The sequence below is a fragment of the Gopherus flavomarginatus genome, chromosome 7, assembly GCF_025201925.1.
Source record: "Gopherus flavomarginatus isolate rGopFla2 chromosome 7, rGopFla2.mat.asm, whole genome shotgun sequence".
Taxonomy (NCBI): Eukaryota; Metazoa; Chordata; order Testudines; family Testudinidae; genus Gopherus; species Gopherus flavomarginatus.
Genome location: NC_066623.1, coordinates 50,249,430 through 50,268,274, shown reverse-complemented (window position 1 = coordinate 50,268,274; position 18,845 = coordinate 50,249,430). Strand labels below are relative to the sequence as shown.

The 18,845-nt window shown below is 45.1% G+C and overlaps 1 protein-coding gene across 5 annotated transcripts in view; it reads left to right on the top strand.

Annotated features, from left to right (window-relative positions):
- The first annotated feature begins 184 nt into the window (after positions 1-184).
- The window catches only part of PACS2 (phosphofurin acidic cluster sorting protein 2), a 162,065-nt gene continuing 143,404 nt past the window's right edge, over positions 185-18,845 (top strand). For all 5 annotated transcript variants that reach the window (XM_050963097.1, XM_050963095.1, XM_050963096.1 and 2 more), the window contains exon 1: positions 185-312. In XM_050963097.1, coding sequence (XP_050819054.1) covers positions 191-312 — 122 coding nt within the window. In that variant the 5' untranslated portion in view covers positions 185-190. The remainder of the gene's footprint in view (positions 313-18,845) is intronic.

Sequence of the window (18,845 nt, the reverse complement as noted above, 5' to 3'; positions counted from 1 at the left end):
TGCAATCCTCCCTACCCTGAGCCCCTCCCCTTCTCTCCCTAGGCCCCGCCCTTCCCCACGCTCCTCCCCCCGCAGCACTCTGGCCCCGCCCCCTCCATGTGACCCTGGCCGGCCGCGGTAGGCGCGGCGCAGGGACCGGCCGGAGCGTGCATCTCTCTCGCTGCAGGCGGCTACCGGCACCGCTGCGGCGATGGCGGCGGAGCGGGGCCGCCTGAGCTTCCCGGGCGGCGCCGGGGTGTTGAGCCGCCCAGTGCCCATGAACCTATTCGCCACCTGGGAGATCGACGGCTCCAGCCCCAGCTGCGTCCCCAGGTTAGCCGCGGGCCGAGCCACCGCCCCCTACCCTCCCGGGTTAGGCCTGCACCGGGACAGCCCCCCGCCGGCCTGCATGCAACCCGCCGGGCGGTCCGGGTCCCTTCCCCGCCCCCAGGCCGGGCCGAGCCTGTGGGCTTCCAGCCCACGCCGGGTCAGGCGGGGCAGCCCCTCGCAAGCGCCTGCCCCCGGTTCTTCCTCCCCGCGGAGCCCCCTTCCCTACCTGCTCTGGGTCGGGTGGGTCCCGCAGGCCCCCCATCTGAGTCCCGGGCGTGCGCTTGAGGGCCCCCAGCGATGGTCCTGGCTGCCCTGCCGCGCCCCGGGAGGGTGCCCCGTCGTGTGGGGGGACCTGCCCGGCCCCCCTGCTAGGTGAGGGAGAGCCTGGCTTTGTTCAGGGGGTGAGGCCGAGCTCAGGGCTCGGTTTCAGGCCCGGGCGTTCCGTTAGCCAGCACTGACGTGGGGACCGCTCCTGAGGGCAGGCAGTGCCCCCCTCCTCCACAGCCTGGCTTGTTACCTCACAGACCCCTCAGCCATAGGGCTGCTCTCGGGTATGTCCGCCCCCATGCACATGTCCTGCCCCACTTCTGTACCCAGATGGCAGCCTGAGCCCCAGCTGTGTTCCCTAGATGTGTACCTGTGAGGTCTGTACCAGGAGGGGGCATGGGGTTAGGGTTGTGTGTCTGGAGGGATTGGGTGAATACCTTGTGGGGGGATTGGAAAGGGCATTTCTTGTTGGTTGGGTGGTAAGGCACATGAATTGACATGAACAGGCAGGGGAGGCTTGGTTTAGCTGGTGACATCCTGGCCTTGGGGACTGCATCTTTTGATTAAGCTTCTGTTTTCAAATTCCTCAATTTTTAGTAGTACTTACCAGCATCTTCCTATTCTTGTTCGTTCTTATTTACTCATGTGGGTATTGGTTGTTCAGAAGTGAATAGGGATGAGAACAGCTTAAGCTGTGTGAAGTGGGGCTCTGAGGTGGGTGGGATGATGGAGAAAGAGTGTGGGTGAGAGCTTAGTTGGGCATCAGTGCACCTTACTTACATTATCTCACTGGTCCCATTGTTTAGCCCTGACATCTCCCTCACACTCCCCCAGTCCAGATAAACTTCAATTGTCAGGATTTTTATGATCATAACAGAAGAAAAAACATAAAAGTAAGCTTTGTAAATTCATATCAAATCGTGTTTTCTTGTTGCTAGAGACAAATCCTCAGCCTGGCTTTTTATGATAAAAGTGACACAAATTGGATGTGTACAATGGGCAGACAAGTTGGTGGATGGAATGCTGTGAACTCGGCATTCAGGGAACTATGCCAGGCAGCAGCACTGTGACGGAAGTCACTGGAGAACACCCACTGCTGAGCCATGCTCCTCAGACTCATGTCAATGTCTATACTCCCTTACCCCAGTACCCTTGAGATGTCTAAGTGTGTTCAACCCCAACCTTCTATGTATGGTCCATGAGAATAGGCATCCACGAGAATAGGCGTCCACAGGCAAACTACAAGGTTAAGACACTCCAGGAAATGAGGGGCATAGAATCTGGAGGTTGAACTCCCCAGCCCTGCTGCACAGCACAATTCCCTAGTTTCGAGGCCCTCTCCATTCCCTGGTGTGGTTGCCTGCTTTTCATTTTTATTGCTGTTCACTCAGTAAAAAGAACTCTGGCTCCATGTGCAGAGTAAACAGGTGTCCCAACTCCATTTGGTACTCTCCGCCTTGGGGTAGCTTAGCAGATAGTTGCTGCTCCATTAACTCTTTTCTGTCCATTTTTTTCATGTTTCTTAAACCTTTCTGGTTCTTTTTCCTACTTGTCTTGTCTCTTCTGTGTATCCTTCCTTTTCCTTATTTTGTCTTATATGCGTGTTGCTGACTCTGTACTCACTCAAAGGCTGCATGGTTGAGGGGCACCCATTAGTACTCCCTTAAGTTGAGCAGAGAAGATTGGGTTGGCGGGCTGCTGCCCTGTACATGTGAGATACTCTCATGGCCACTTTCATTAGGGGCCAAATTGTGAGCAATGCTGAGCTTTCAAGTAACGGCCTGCTGCTTTACTTGAAGAAGGGCAGAATGTTTGCAGTGTGTGTGAGGGAGATTGGCAGCTTTCCCTATTAACTCTGACTCCTTCTTTTGCTTTTTGTATACTCCCTTCCTCAAATGAGTCTGCCACGCTAATTGAGAAATGCACAAGTTTTTCATCAGTATCTTCTAACAGTTTTGTATGTATATATTCTAGCAGATGTCTAGGCTTCTGATAGTCAGGTTGAAAGTGCGTTTCCATTCTAATAGCCTCTTTTCACTTGCTCATAACTCTCCAAACTTTCTGGGCTGATATTTCCATGCTTGGTGAGTATATTTGAATATTTGAGCAAGATCCCTTTGTCTTCTAGTTTGTGTAGGAAAAAATATTCTCCCTCCCTTTTTTTTTTTGCTCAGCAGGGTCACACGAAAAACGACTGAGGTTTGGCAGGTGACAGCAACAAGAGTTCTTGAAGTGCTACTGTCTTTGCTTGGTTTAGGGAGAAACAAATGAATATAGGAGTGAAATCACCAAGTATGCAAAGTAATCTTTAAAGCTTTAAATTGTGTTGTCAGGTTTCTAGTGTGATAGTTTGCATGAGGATGATCATCCCTATTTCAGTTAACCACACAGAACAAAACCCTTCAGATTCCTACTTTAATATCAGGAAATGGAGGAGATTGTGGGGAACTGGAAGAAATTGTAGTTCCCACAATTATAAGAGACCTCCACTATTCTGGCTACATTCTGCAAATTAAACTCTGAGAAGTTTTCTCTTGCTGCAAACATCCAATCTATTTATGTATGTGGTTATTCTGCTTTTATAACCCAGCCTTGTAAAAAAACAAAAGCTTCAATAAAAAGTTATTCCACTCTATCACACACCCTAATTACCTCAAGGAGGTGTGTGTTTCAAATGGTGACTGGGATTAGTTGGTGGTTAACATCACTAGAGACAATTTTTATTTATAAATAACCCAAACCAATAAAATACAAAGTGAGGGCTGAGAGGAAGACTGAATTTGCCTGGGTGGAGGTTGGTGTTGCCTGGGGGACTGATGGAGGTGGCTGCAGAAAGCTGGGCATAAGGAAACTTGAATTTGTGTGTGTGGAACTGGGGTTTGAGGGAAGCTGCGTTGTGGGAGTGTCTGGGGATAGCTGGGAAGGAAACTGGATTTGTGTGTCTGGGGATAGAAGCCATAGGGCACGTTGTGAAATCTAGTGGGTGTCTAAGGACTGGGGGCAACTGAGACCTGTTTGGTGGTTGATGCTGGGTATGGGAATCTGGCCCTCCCGACCCACACACCGGTCCCTGCTGTCTCCTTCCTGTGGTTGCTGCTATCACTGCCTGCTCCTCCTGGTTGCTGTTTCCAGGGCCAGCAGGGGGAGCAGCAGACAGAAGCGACTTGGCTGCATGCTCCCCCCCCCAGGTACCACAGCGGCCTCTGGTGACGGAACCACAATTGCCGGATGTTCCTGCAGCCCAGTTGGATGCAGAATATTCCATCTGGTCTGTGGCAATGCGTGGCAGCCTGCAGGTGTGAGTGTTGTGTGAGACGCATGAGACTTGCAGGTCTGCAAAATGCCGCAGACTAATAAAACACTGCGAGTGCACAGCCAAAAAACTAAGTCAGAAAATTGAGAAGTTAGGTTCCTACAGAAACATTAGTTTGATATCAATGTATCTGTATCTTACACTGCACATTTTAGACAAACAATAATATGCTACATAGTTAACCAGAAATAGAAAATATTCCAGATATTTATTTCTCTCTATATATAGAATGGTGCTGTGTTAAGTTGCTCAGTGAACCTTTATTAGCCTTTCCTGGCTGTTTTAACTCTGCCTGCTAACATTACATCAGATTATTGTTTTGCATTTCATTATATGTGGTGCAGGTGCTACCTAAGAACACAAAAGTATCTGTGATTGGAGCAGTCAAGATATTTTAAAAAGGAGTGCTAAAGTTACTTTCCTAAGACTATATTTAACTTTAGGCACTCATCTTTGGAACTGTTGACCACCAATATTGCAAGTACTACCTCCTGGGATGCAGGAATGTCCTTGAGACATGCTATAATCAAATGAAAAGGTGACAGTAGAAGACACAATATACTTTGATATGAGAGTGAGAGCTTCCTCTTCAGGCAGGCATCTGTGAAAACATGGAGAGTGAAGAGGAAAATGGGCTTAGTGTGTGGTCAGGTATTTTCCTTGGGATTTTCATTGGCTGCATTTTTTCTTAAGTGTGCCTGTTGACTTTTAAAACTCTTCAAACACCACTGCTTTGAACTCAGCAAAAAGTCAGAGAATGGGTGGAATATGCAGGAGGGTCGTGCTCTGGGAGGGAGCATTTCCTTCCCTTTTTAAAAGTTAGGGTAGTGTAGCATGATAAATCTCTAGAGACATTTGTTTCCATTTCAGAGACATTCCTATCCTGTTGGCATACAGCGATAGAGGGGAGCAGTGATTGGAGCAGCAAGTGCTTGCTTATTGGAATACATAATTGGGGTTAAGTGCCTGCAGTTATTTTTTTCTTCACACACACACACACACACACACACACACACACACACACACACACACACACACACACACACACACACACACACACACTGGGGAATGTGACATATCTTGGAATGCTCTTGTGGACAAGTGCTTGCCAGTAAAGGAAATAAAAGGCAACAGTCTCATTCAGTGAATTGCCCTGTGTAGCCGGTATGAAGCCTTGAGTGTTGTGGGTGGACTGGTAAACTGAGTTGATTGACTGGAATGCTTTACTCCTTTTGTCCAGTTGATGGCTGATTAGCAGACTTTGTGGTGGATAATATATGAAATATCACACGTCACACAGACGAGAGAAAGATCTTTTAGTTTTGATTTACTGAAAGTCCAGCCACTTCATGTGGACTTAGTAAATAAAAGTTGAAGTGCTAAGTATCTAGTTGCTTTACGGGGAGAAATGTTGTCAGAGGCCACATTTAGTTTGTGAAAAATAGTGACAAAGAACCATTGTTTTCTTCAGTGACACATTGCTCAGTTAAATCTTTGTGTCCCCTGTGCTTGATTCTTTGTGCATTAGGTAGAAGGGATTGTGGTTTCTCTCTGAAAGAGAGAGATCAGCTTCTTGGTGTAATAAATGATTTGATGTGCTTATTCTTCTGCTGATGTCAGCTGTTTGTTTGTTTTTAAGTACTTTGTGGACAGTTGTCGCTGTATGTATAAAAGTACTTCTGTGGTATTAGTGACCATAATACCTCAGTCATGCAGAGCAGGCTGTTGATACCACTCCATCAAAACCATATGCTGCCGCTATGTTAAAACTATGTAGCGTTTCTGGATTTTAGCCCTCTGGCTTCCCACCCATCTGATAGTGACAGGCACAGCTTTCCTTTATGTATATAATAGATTTCTTAGGTCTGATTTTTGGAGGAACTGAGTATGTGTAGCACCCATTGCCTTAAACTGGAGTTGTGGTTAATCAGCTTCTCAGAAAATCAAATTCCTTGTTTCAGTCATTGCAATCATATCACTGGTGTTACCTTATCAACAAAGAGTCTGACAAGTGTATTTCAGAAGGCAGAAGCCGTCTACCTGTTTCTTCCCAATAGTCTCACTCTTCTGCAATGAACTGCTGTTCTTAAAGGAAGGATATATTGCATAACTTTTCCTCTAAAACTTTAAAAAAATGATTTGAGAAAAGAAATGAATTATGGTGCTGGTTCAAGAGGCAGCATGGTCAAGTTGTCTGAAGACTTTTAATTCCGAGTTTGCCACTGACTTGTATGATTTTAGTTAACTGTTCCTGCCTCAGTTTCCCCAATCTGAAAAATGGAGATTCATTTGTTACAGTTTGCAAACTGCTTTGAAGGTGTAAAGTGATGTGTAAGTTGGCTAATCTACAATGGTGAATGTGATAACCTCCCATTCTGAGAGAATGTTTTGAGGCCCTAACACGGGGAGATTGAGGGGGATGGTTGGGGAAGTGAAGGAGGTGGTCTCAAGACTGTAAGAGACTGTCTTGCTAAGTGATCTCCAGAATAAAAAATGAGTGGATTAATGCTTTCATCCATGACAGGGTTTGCATTAGGCTATTGATCTGTTTCTAGGATGCTTGAAAGCACTTAAACTTAGGTCTCACAACATACATCTTATTGGGGCAAGTGTGTTTCCTCATACATCATTGGGAGAAACCAAGGAACCAAACTGAATAGAGCTCAGAAGAAGTTAGTGTTATAAATAAGTTGAGATTTCTCTGTTCATCAGTGTACTGTAGCACTTCAGTGTTAACTTTCCTGCAACACACATAAGAGGCAGTGAAATATCTCCATTTTGCAGATAAAGGTCTGAGGGACAGAGAGGAGAAGTGACTTGTTCAAGGTCATCCAAGAAGCTTTTGGTGAAGGTGGGACTAGAACTGAGTTAGCCCAGTTCCTTAAGCCAAAGACCAACCTTCAGCTGATCATGGGTGACTGGGGTGAAGGAAAGCAAAAACTTGACAATTAAGAAGAAAGATCAGAGGCAAAATATGGAGCTTCTCAACCTAGTCACTCCACATATAGTCTGTGCTTGAAGAGGAACTGTAGCCCAACACATGAGTAAGAAGCAAATGCTGAAAACTTTTCAGAGTGCCATTTTGATTGTTCCTCTGTAAACCCTGATCTGTATTTTCTAAACGCATCTCATGGTTTTCCTTTGCATGGGAAGTTGGCCAGTTAGTCTGCTTATTTGCATCATATCTTGGCAGCGCTTCTAATTCCTATGGGCCAAATTCTGCCACTCTTATAACTGACCTTTTTGGGAGGGTAGTTTCTGTGGAATTAATGACCATCTGCCAAATTATGCTGCATTGCCAGGCCCGCTGTTATCCTCAGTCTTTCTCTTAGCTTTAGTGAAAATCCTGGACTGAGGAATTCCTCTGGGCCTCTAGAAAATCTTGCATTTTTTTATGAAGCTGGGATCAGAAGAAAAAGAGGGAGTGGAGAATTGGAGGAGAATTTGAGCACTGGGAGACAAGCAAGCTTGGTTAGGGTAGGTGTTAGTTTACTTGCCCATGTTTTCTCCCTCCCTGAAAGCTACTGCAATTGTTATCCAGTCTTTACTGTCTTCTCCAGCTTTCAGTATAGCATGCATTGCTGTTGTCGTTTGGCTGATAAATGCCATTTCTCAAGCAGTGGTGTGGGATTTGTAGGCCAAATGGATCTTAATGCAGACAATAAGTAGCTTAAATCTAATTGAAAGTGATAACGTGAAGCTTGTCTCATAGTGAGGTTTAGTTGGATTACAGTAATGTACAGTAATTATGTGGAGACTCACAGGGCATGGAGCCAATTTCACCATGAGAGAATGGAACCTCACTAGTTGCTAGCTTGTTTATTGAAAATTGGGTAATCACCTAGAGAATTGGCTGATAGGTAAATAAACAAGTGACACTAGTTGCTGGGAGACTTTGGAAACTACTTGGTCCATCTTTGAGTGTTGCATAGATCCTCCTCTTGGGAGGAGTGCATCCATCTGCACAGAAGCAGATAACCCTTTGGGAAGCAGTAGCTGTTAAGGGCTGCAAGTGTGCCTTATATGGATACCAGTGTTTGGAAATGAAGGTAGGAGTAACCACTTCCTCTGCCATTCATGAGTTGGAAGCAGTGAGTCAGGATCTCCATCTCGCCCAACTATTTCAGCCTTTCTTTGAAAAACTACCTAGCAAACTCATAGCAGCTCATTCCACACATTTGAGTGTCTTATCTAGATCAGAGCCATGCCATGGTAGCTGTGTGGTGACCAGCTGGGCTGCTCATTCTTTCTCTTACCCAGTTGTTGCCAGTCAGAATTCCAGGCTTTAAATGCTTTTTGCTTGCAGGACAGATATCTGTTTCATTTCAGCGAATCCAAAGCTTTTTATGTCTTTGTGCCATATATTTGACTGGGAATGATATCACTTGTGCAGCCTTTTCTCCAGGGGTTTGGCGGGATAAAGACATTGTCTGTTCCTTCTTGAGGCATTAAAGGTCAGTGCATCTGTTGTGGGGCAAACTGAGACTGGCTTATTTCAGCTCCTTTGGTGCAAAAATGAGGAGAGAAGCATGTATTATAATGGGGTGATAGCCCAGCTGCAATTATTTGTATTACTGTAGTGCCTAGGAGCCCTCGTCTTGGATCAGGATTCCATGATATTAGGCTCTGTACAGACGCAGAACAAGAAAGCAATCCCTGACCCAAAGAGCTTACAGTCTAAGACAAGAGATAAATACAGACCAACATGAAAAATATAAGGAAACATCAGACAATACAGTCAGCAAGGGAGCTATGGTCTCAGCACATCAGGAGTCTAACCATTGTCAGAGTTTTTCTAGGTATCACCAGGGCCATCCCTAGCTGAGAGGGGGCTGTGTGGGGCCCCAGGCCTCCCCCCAGGGCCTGGGAGGCAGGAGCTGTGGGAGGCCACTTTGGGGGGCCCTACAGGCCCAGAGTGGCCCGGGAGATTAGCGGGGGGCTGGGAGCAGCACGCTCCACTTCCCTCGTCCTGACCCCAGCCGTGTTACTCAGGGGAGGGGCTTGCGGTAAAGGACCCCACACACACACTCACCGGCAGCGGCAGGAAGCAGAGCAACCCGGCGCTAGCCCGCTCTACTCCACCAGTTCCCAGCCACGGTGCTCTGCTTCCCGCCGCTGGTGAGAGTCGGGGGCGGTCCTTTCCCCAACCCAAGTGACATGGCTGGAGCTGGGCCAAGCGAAGCAGAGCGGGCTGGGGCCAAGTCTCTGTGCTACCTGCTGCTGGTGAGTGCAGGGGATGATCCTTTCCCCACACTCACCAGTGGCGGGAAGTGGAGCGCTGCGGCTGGGAGCTGCAGAGTAGAGAGGGCTGGGGCCGGGTTGCTCTGCTTCCTGCCGGTGAGTGCGGGGTCGCTGAGGGAGGAGGTGGAAAGGGAGTAGGCCGGGGCGGAGCAGGGGGAAAGGGGAAGAGGCAGAGCAGAGGGAGTTGTCCAGGGCTCCACACACCCCTAGGGATGGCTCTGCCTCTTGCAGGAGGGGCCAGCTGATGGATAGGGCTGGTGCTGCCGCCACGTATGCAGCACGTAGTTGCCTAGGCTAGGGCACCATGAAATTTGGGGCAGTTTGGTGCCCCAAATTTCATAGTGCCCCACGCAGCTGCGTATGATTGTGTGCCTAAGGATGGCCCTGGGCATCATGCTAAAGTGTTTTGAAGAGGAATTTGAAGGAGGATGAGTTAGTTCTGCAGATGGTTATGGGCAGCTTCTCTTAGGCATGGGGAGCAGCATAGGAGAAATTATGAAGGTGCTTGTTTGAAAATTTAACAAGTGGACAATAGAGGCTGATCTAAGGCAGGAGTCAAGGGATTCAAGGGGGTGGGAGGACATGGTCAAAGTGATGGCTTTGAAAATGATCTTTGCAGCAGTATTCTGAATGGATATAAGCAAGGCAAGACTTCATTGGTCAACTAAGGAAAAAAGAGTGTTGCTCTAGTTGAAAGGCAAGATAAGAGGCTGGACAAGAGTTTTAGCTGTGTAGATGGATAGGAAATGCTGTGTCTGAGACGTCGTGCAGAAAGAATCAGCAGGGCTTAGATATAGTTTGGATGTGAGGTCCTACAGAAAGTTCCTAGTCGACGAGGATGCTCAGAGTTTTTTCCTGAGAGACAAGTCGAATGATAATGGTGTCTACTGTGATCGAGAAAAGGTGGCAGGAAGGTCTTGGGGAGAGGGGCCATTTAAGAGCTCTATTTTCACAATGTTGAGCTTAAACTGATGGCTGGACATCCAGAAGGAGATGTCAGAGAAATGGGCTGAGATTTCCTTTTGGACAGATGGAGACTGGTCTGCAGTAGAGAGGTAGAACTGAGGGCCATCAGCGAGTGACGGTAGTTGAATTTGTGTTTATGGATGGGATTACCCAGGTTAATTATATACGTTAGTTAATGTTGAGACTAGCTTATTGTTTAACAACATATCTTTTAAAGTGCTTAAAGCTACATGCTTCCTAGATTTGTCTTAAAAATTGCTGTGCAGCATGGCAATCCAGAGTAGGGTTAGTGGTCCACATTTCAGATCACTTGAGCAAGGAGCTTCCAAGATGCATGTCCCCTTAAAAAATAAATTAAAAAAAAAATCAAAATTTTATGGTTCTGACAATTACATGCATGTGAAGCTCCAACTATGGGTCTGATCCTCCCCAAACTAATATCACCTACTTGGGATTGGTATCAGCTACTGTCCAGCCCCCACTGTCCCTTTGGGGAAGCGATATTTAAAAAGTTGGATCAGTAACATGATTCGGGGTTGATGTTACAGCCATTTAGGCACGTGCAGCAGGACTAGGGTTCTTCAGACAGCCAGAAGTCAGTAATTTGGTGGCTCGAGGTGACAAGCTGTGGCCTTTGAACCTGTGCAGCATCCATGTACTGTGAGTTTGAGTCCTGCTGTGGTTAGATGTTTGGCAGCGTCTCCGTGTTCTTCCCGTGTGCTGCCCCAGCTATGCGCAGACAGCTGGCACAGCAGACCTGCCCCATGACCAGAAGATCTGTTAAGGTACAAAGGCACCCAGCCAGGTCTACTGTCGGCGAAGCACAGTACTAGTATCCTGCAGACTCTACCAGGCCATTAATACATGTATGGCAATAACAGTAGACCAGCTCACTGCCCCTGACATGGCTAGTTATTACCCATCTTGACCTTATCTTTTAGGAGGGGTCAGTGTGTTCCTGTTATCCGTGGGGAATGTTTTTTGTACCATCCTTGATATCGGGATGCTCTGGTACCACTTGATACCAGGATATGTTTGCATGAGTATTCTGTGCCTAGCGCTTCTTAAGAATGTGTATTTCTACGATATCAGCCCTATTCTTGCCAGATTCTGTGAGCTGGTCCTGCCTCTTGCTCACAGCTTGTCTTTACTGTCTTTATATCAGTAAAACTTTGACTACTACTTTAGCCTAAGCCTCGTGCCTCTGATGCACGGACTTATGTCTCAGGCTCTCTTCCTACTATACCTGCCCGTAGGAGTTTTCTGAATGTGTTGTGCATATTTAGCTCTCTGCCTGCATTTGCAAAGGCTCCTTGTGGAAGCTTTGCCATGAGAGCAAAGTTCTGGTTTGAGAGGATATTTCAGAGCTCCACAGGCATACTCAGATTTTCCTTTAGAAGCATTGTCAGGGAAAATAATATTAGTTAGAGCAGAGCTGAAAAATTCTACAAGTAAGCAGCAGTTTTATGGTACTGTAACTATGCTGCAAGATCCTCGCCCATTTCCTAAACAGTGGGACTGAATGATTGGAGAAGCCATGTAGTTGTGACTCTCATCAGTGTAAGCATATCAAAATGGATTGCTGAGCATCAGGGAATGCAGCCATAATAGAGAACCCTATAATAAGGACCAGCGTAGCATCAACATCCACTAATATGGTACCAGAATGATGTAATCAGTCAAAACAAGAATTCATGTGTGTCATGAAAAATACACACAGAAAACAAATGTCACCTTTTTCATAGAATCATAGGACTGGAGGGGACCTTGAGAGGTCATCTAGTCCAGTCCCCTGCAGTCATGGCAGGACTAAGTATTATTACAATATTATAATTAGAGTAATTTATCCAATCCACACAAACACAGAGAATACCCTTATCAATTTCACATCTCAAAGTGCTGTAGGTCCCTAGAAAAAGGGATCTGAATGCAAAGATAGACATTAGAAAAAAACTTCAGTTGAATGACTCTTTTTAAAACAGCCAACCTCAAATGCGTTTTCCCACAAACAAACTGCTATAGAAAAATCCATCCGTGCACAAACTGCAGTAAGTATTAAAATGGTATTCTAATCCCAAAGACAGAATTTTTGTAGACGTTTTTCACCCCATTATAATGGAAACCCTGCTGCGACCTTCACTGTGGTGGTACCATTGCCCCACCATAATATTGCTGTGCCACATCAGGGCCAGGGTGGAGTTAGTGGTGTAAGTTGGGGTACTTTGGCTCAAGGGGTTCCCAACGTACAGTCTGTGCTGAGCTTATTTCAATTTTCAAAATGCTCTGAAAACCACGTGTGGCAAGATGATCTTGAGTACTGGTACTTCCCTCCAAGAGGGGCTGGAGTACCTTTTACAGAAGGGGTAGAACATCCACTGAGATGTTCCCAGGAAATCTCCTTGTGCTCATGGCCCCCCATTACTCCTGTTTTCCGCAAAAACAAGGGAAATGCCCTCAGAACTTTGTTAATGCAGAGTTAAGGTTGATCAGCAACGCCTCATACCCTGCCAGAAGGTTGAGTGCCCGGCACTCCTGAAAACCAGGAAATAAAGATCACATGGCACCCATCCCCATTATACAACCCTAACTCTGCCCTCTTTCAGTTATGTCCTGCCTGCTCTGATGGATACTGTTGCATTCTATCCATATGATATGGAGCACTGCAGGGACACAACACTTGGGTATATTAGGAGAAACTGTCAGACAGGTCCTCGCTAAAGCAAAAGTTGTGTGAGGTGAGCTTAGTCAACACCAGCTGGCTACACCTATTTTATCCTCCGTTTCACCTGTTCTACGCAGATGACCCTTGAGTGGCCAGATGTTACCAACACTTGTCCTAAGGATCCTCTCTGGAGCATCCCCTGCACTTGTCTCCTCACTAGCCTGCTGCCAATTCCTGTGGCAAGAATAATCTGTTGTGCTCCCGTGCTTGCAGAGCAGACATCACTCAGCACAGAAACAAGTGGTTCATGATCTCTCTAGATGTAGATGCATTTCTCCATGTATTGCAGTGTGAGCTATTGTGACCTACTGCAAGTAATCCCTGCGCCAGTCAATGTGGTTGCCCTAACACACTGAAGGGCTGTTGGAGTGCAGGCAGATGAATGGGAGAATACAGATCTGTGGGAGACAGCACCCCACATAAAATGACACGTACCTCATGCCTGCTTATTACGGGACAGCCCTGGCTGAAACATATTTGCAGTCTATCCCCAGTGCCACTTGTCAGCTCCAGGGGGCAGAGTGAAAGCTGCAGGGTGAGATGGCATTTAACTCTAAACTGTAACTTTCAGAGGTTTAAGTATAGGTGCATTTCATATTCTGGAAGGGTTCACAGCCCTGCCAATCAACTTTAACTGAGTGTTAACCAAGTTTTTGGACACTGAATCTCGCTCTGGTCTGAGGCTTGTCAAGTTCCAAACACTCTCCTTGGCTCCTTTCTGGCTCCAAGACCAAGAAGTAGCTAGGTAACGTTGGCACAGAAATAACAACAATACTTAGTTCTTAGAATCTGAAGCAGTGTTTCAGTGCTGTTTGTGTAGGATCCAATGGAGACAGCTCCTGTGGTTATGCCTCAGCTGGATTCAAGCTGTACACTGGCTAGGGGTGGGGATGGGATGAGAGCTCTTGATTGTTTCAGACTCTTCTACTGCTGATATTGGCATTGTAGATCTCCATGGTATGATTGTGTGGAACTCATTAAAAATGTTAGCATTTGGCTGAGTGGGTACATGCCCCTGTCTCTTTCTTTCTGGAACTCAGGGTATACAAAACCCCCACTTCACAGTTGTCCTCTTTCTGCTAGCCTGAGTGAATGTGGAATTAAGTTATCTCCTGGCATTGGGACTCCTCCGCTTGGGTATTTCAGCCTAATCCCAGCCAGCCTTTCTTCCTTAGAAAAGCTGTATTAGAACTGGGAAAGGTACAGAGAACGACAACAAAAATTTTATTAAGGGTATGGGACAGCTTCCGCATGAGGAGAGACTAAAAAGACTGGGACTGTTCATCTTGGAAAAAAGATGATAGAGGTTTATAAACAGTGCATGGTGTGGAGAACGTGAATAGGAAAGTGTTATTTACCCCTTTACGTAACACAAGAACCAGGGGTCACCAGATGAAATTAACAGGCAGCAGGTTTAAAAAAAACAAAAGTAAGTTTGTAAGTTGAAAAAACTTCTTCACACAACACACAGTTAACTTGTGGAACTCATTACCAGGGGATGTTGTGAAGGCCAAAAGTATAAAATTAGATCAGCTCATGGAGGATAGGTCCATCAGTGGCTTTTGGTCGTTAGCTATGGTCACATCCAGAGCATGGGGCTGTCCCTAAACCTCTGACTGCCAGAAACTGCTGCTGGATAATGAGATGGATAACTCAGTAACTGCCCTGTTCTTTTCATTCCATCTTGAGTATCTGGCTTCGGCCGCTGTTGGAAGACAAGATACTGGGCTAGATGGGCTATTGGTCTGACCCAGTGTGACCATTTTTATGTTCTCTGCCAGCCATCATTACAGTTTGGAAGGAAAGCATACTCTTCTGTGGCCCTTTAAGAACTGCTAACTACTGACAGTTATTCTTTGCTACTCCTTCTAGACTGGTGGGAGTTTATCCTGAAGACTAAGAAGTTGGACTTTCCTGACCTTTGGAAAGCTGAGATGTTTTAACTAACTCTGTGAAGGGCCTCTAATGATCTGTTAGATTCAGTGTCTATGCTCTTGGCTACAGACATTTTCTTTTCAAGGCCTCTTGGCTACAGAATTCTAGGACCAGATTAGTGGGTGAGTCACTTTATGAAGAATGATCCAACTTATAAGTGTCAGTCATCCTCCTGATATCTGATTAGTCCTTCCTCTGCACTTCAAGCAGTTTGACTCCAGTGTAGTTCACATTCTGGTCCATCTAGAGAAGAAAATATAAAGAGCTCACCCAAGATGTAGACTGGTCCAGCAGTCCAGCAAAGTTGCATTTATTCTAAAGGACTGAACTAATTTTAACTCCGTCTCCTCATTATTCACATTTTTACAAGCATGCAGGATCCCTTCACATCAGTGGGTCCTGGAATTATCCATTGAGACTACACGCTTTAACTTGGGGACATGCAAAAACCCAACCTCTTTTCCATCCTTCTTGAGGAATCTTTCTGATGGACTGCTGAGAGACAAAATGCAATCTCTTATGGAAATGGAGGCTATCATGCAACCTTTCTAAACCTAATACACATACACCTCTACCCTGATATAACGCTGTCCTCGGGAGCCAAAAAATCTTACCGTGTTATAGGTGAAACCGCGTTATATTGAACTTGCTTTGATCCACCAGAGTTCACAGACCCGCTTCCCCCGGAGTGCTGCTTTACCGCGTTAGATCTGAATTTGTGTTATATCGGGTCGCATTATATCTGGGTAGAGATGTACTTAGCAACTTTACTATTTGTCATTTTTGCATACTTTACCTGTTTTCTTTGTTACATTGGTTTGCGGTACCATTATTGATTTGTAATGGGTGCAGTATAAGAGCCGGTCTTACAGCCCATTTCTGCTTCCATTTAAGTCAATAAGAGCAAGATTTGGTCCCTAGACTTCAAATACTCTTCTCAAGGTATGTTCTAGTTTTGGCACATCAGTGTATATTAAATATTTAATGAGGCTTTTCCACCTTTTGGAGAGTGACTGATAAGTAATTTATTGCATCATCTCCTAAGCTTCTTGTCAGAGAAATGCATATAGATGTATTAACAGTAGTTTTTGAGTTCTTGTTTTTCTACATGAGACAGTATAACTAACTTGCATCTTTCATCTGGAGTGTTTCATTTCACTTGTGATATTGAAGAAGCTGGAAATGGCCCGTATATTTAGAAAGCCTAACTCCTTCCATTATAAAAGATTTGTGTGAACTTTTCTGAGAACTTCATACTTCCTTTGTTTGCCCTAAGCCTCTTGGGGTAGGTCTACACTACTCACTGGATCGATGGGTAGCGATCGGTTTATCGGGGATCAATATATCGTGTCTCATCTAGACGCAATATATTGATCCCCGAACGCGCTCCTGTTGACTCTGGAACTCCACCAGGGTGAGTGGCGGTAGCGGAGTCGATGGGGAGCCGCGGCTGTCGATCCCGCGCTGTGAGGATGGGAGGTAAGTCGAAATAAGATACTTTGACTTCAGCTACGCTATTCCGACCCAGGCCTCGTATTTAATGGGAGATAGCCTTGGGGCCAGGGAGGTAGCCTTTTGCTGATCCCGTGAAATTCTGTTAAGATTTGTCTGAGTTGTGAGCTGTTAGAAAGTGCCATTTCCCATCTGTGGCTTGTGGTGTACAGCTTGATATTTATTAGTTTGTTTGTTTGGGGCAGCTTGTAAGGAACCCCTAGCATTCCAAAGCCCTGCACGTGTTCCCCAGCATAGATACTGCAGTAAACATCCCTCTGGAAAGACTTGGGCCAGGTACTTCAAAAGAAGCTGTAGAGTCAGGGAAAGGGCAGAGAACCAAGCAGGGCTGGGTGAAGATCCTGTTTTCCCCGCTCATCCTTCACTGAATGAGGCAAGGGTCCAGTGGGAAAAACAGTATCATGTAATTAAAGACTGCATCGTAATGTGGGGGGCTGAATTAAGGTTCCATAGGGAACCTTAAATCTGGCAATTCCTATCTTCTGAGTGCTCAACCTTGTGGCCTAAGCTTTGTTTTACTATAGTTATTTGGGATATAATTTAATCTACTTTCTTTGAGGTCACACAAGAATTGGTCTTTATTTAAATGTTTTGCCACTGATTTCTAACTAGCCATGTGCAAATAAACTGAAGATTGTGACTCCTTTGGAAAGCTGACATAAAGACCTGTATATATTGTATTAATGAATTTACAGGAACTCAGATATTGACATAGTTATTTTGAACTAACATATTTGTAGGCCCTATACTATAGGTAGCACATAGGTTTTGCATTATTGTCCTTATACTATAATTGTTATACACATAGTTTTACGGTAACTTTCATATTTGATTTTATGGATTGTCTAGAATACAGCAATAGTACCTGTGTGCCTGAGAACATGCATTTTCCTGTTTTCATATTGCATATGTTAGGCTACTTAAGTAGCAAAAAAGGCGCTTGATAACTTGTTAATGCTGCAATCATTTCATTAATACACTTGTGTGTTTTGGGTAAATCAAATACTTGATATTGCAAAAAATACAGGATTTTATGTTTTGACTGTGCAAGTAGTCTTAAATTGCTACTCAAATGTACAAATTCAGACTTCTGAATACATTTATTAAAGACCTTAGGAGTCCTGTAGAAGTTTATTGTGAAGCTGCATTCATAGGTATTGGTTCAGTTTTTTGGGTTCAATTTTTTCTAACCATGCCATACTTGTAATTGCATGTTTAAACATATAAACTCTGTTTCCTAAACTTTTATATCTTATGTTTTCAGAATTAAATTGAAGAAATGTTTGTACTATATACAGTACAGGGTTTAGCCAGTGACTTAGAACGCTGTTTCTATGGCACAAAAATGTATAGAATATATGAAGATTTGCAGGAATTAAATCAGGTACCATCTGACTTATAATTCAATTTAAAACATTGATCTGTTTGATCTTTTGTGGTGAGGAGAAAGAAAATGGCACTGGTAACCCTTGAGTGCTTGCTAGTTGACTTAATATATTTTAATTTAACCAGTTCTGTAAAGTAAAATACAAATACTATTTTAAAGCAAGGAATCAATCACATTTTAAATGTGGTCCTTCCCTGGATGCTTACATCTACAATCAGAGTAAACGGGGAAAACTCCAGCAAAAAGCTTATATGATTTTTATGAAGATCATTCATCTCTGGCATTGCTGCCTTGTTCTATTTTTCCAACCCTTTTCCAAAACCAGCGCTGATTTTGATTTGTGGCTCACAGAATCTGCTCCAGGTTCCTTATGCCTGTCCCAAGAACCTACCTCAATGGCCTCTGTCTCTGATTCAGTTGGCAGCAATTTTCTGTGTAAAAGGGATCAACCAGAAGGTCCAGTTTCGTGTTACTCATGTCTTGCTATATGGGAAGAACTTCTTTTGTTTGCTGGTCTACCTCTTCTGTACACTGCAACTGTGCTGTGGAGCCGCCCAGCCACTGTTTTGTTGGGGAATTGAGATCTTAAGTCTCCCTCCGTGTCTAGGAGGGTTTGTGTATCTCTGACCCTGCCAGGATTTCCCGTCTTATTGCACATGTCTCTCTTAGGTTGTTGTGGCTTCCTGCGGGCTGCAGTAAAACACCTTTTGCCCCTCTGCCCTGCTTCAAGATCTTGCAGCATTTCTAGCTCCTTTGTCTATCACTAGGTTCTCGTCTACACTGGGGAGAGGGGGCGCAGGATTTAAGATACGGAACTTCAGCTACAAGAATAGCGTAGCTGAAGTCGACATATTAGATTGACTTAGAATCACTTACTTTGCGGCACGGGATCAACAGCCGCCACTCCCCTGTCATCTTTGCTTCCACCTCTCGCGGAGCTGGGGTTCAGCAATTCAGCAATTGATGGGAGAGTGATCGGGGATCGATTTATCACGTCTGCACTACACGTGATAAATCGATCCCCGATACATCGATCGCTGTCCCATGGGTAGTGTAGACATACCTTAGGAAATTAACCTATTGCTGAGTCCTGCTAGGATCTAAAATTGGTGCATCTCAGATACCAAAATAGGTTAGGGAATTTGTCCTTCCTGACATGTTTAGCTGCTAAGTGTGGTGGGTGGTTGGTTTAC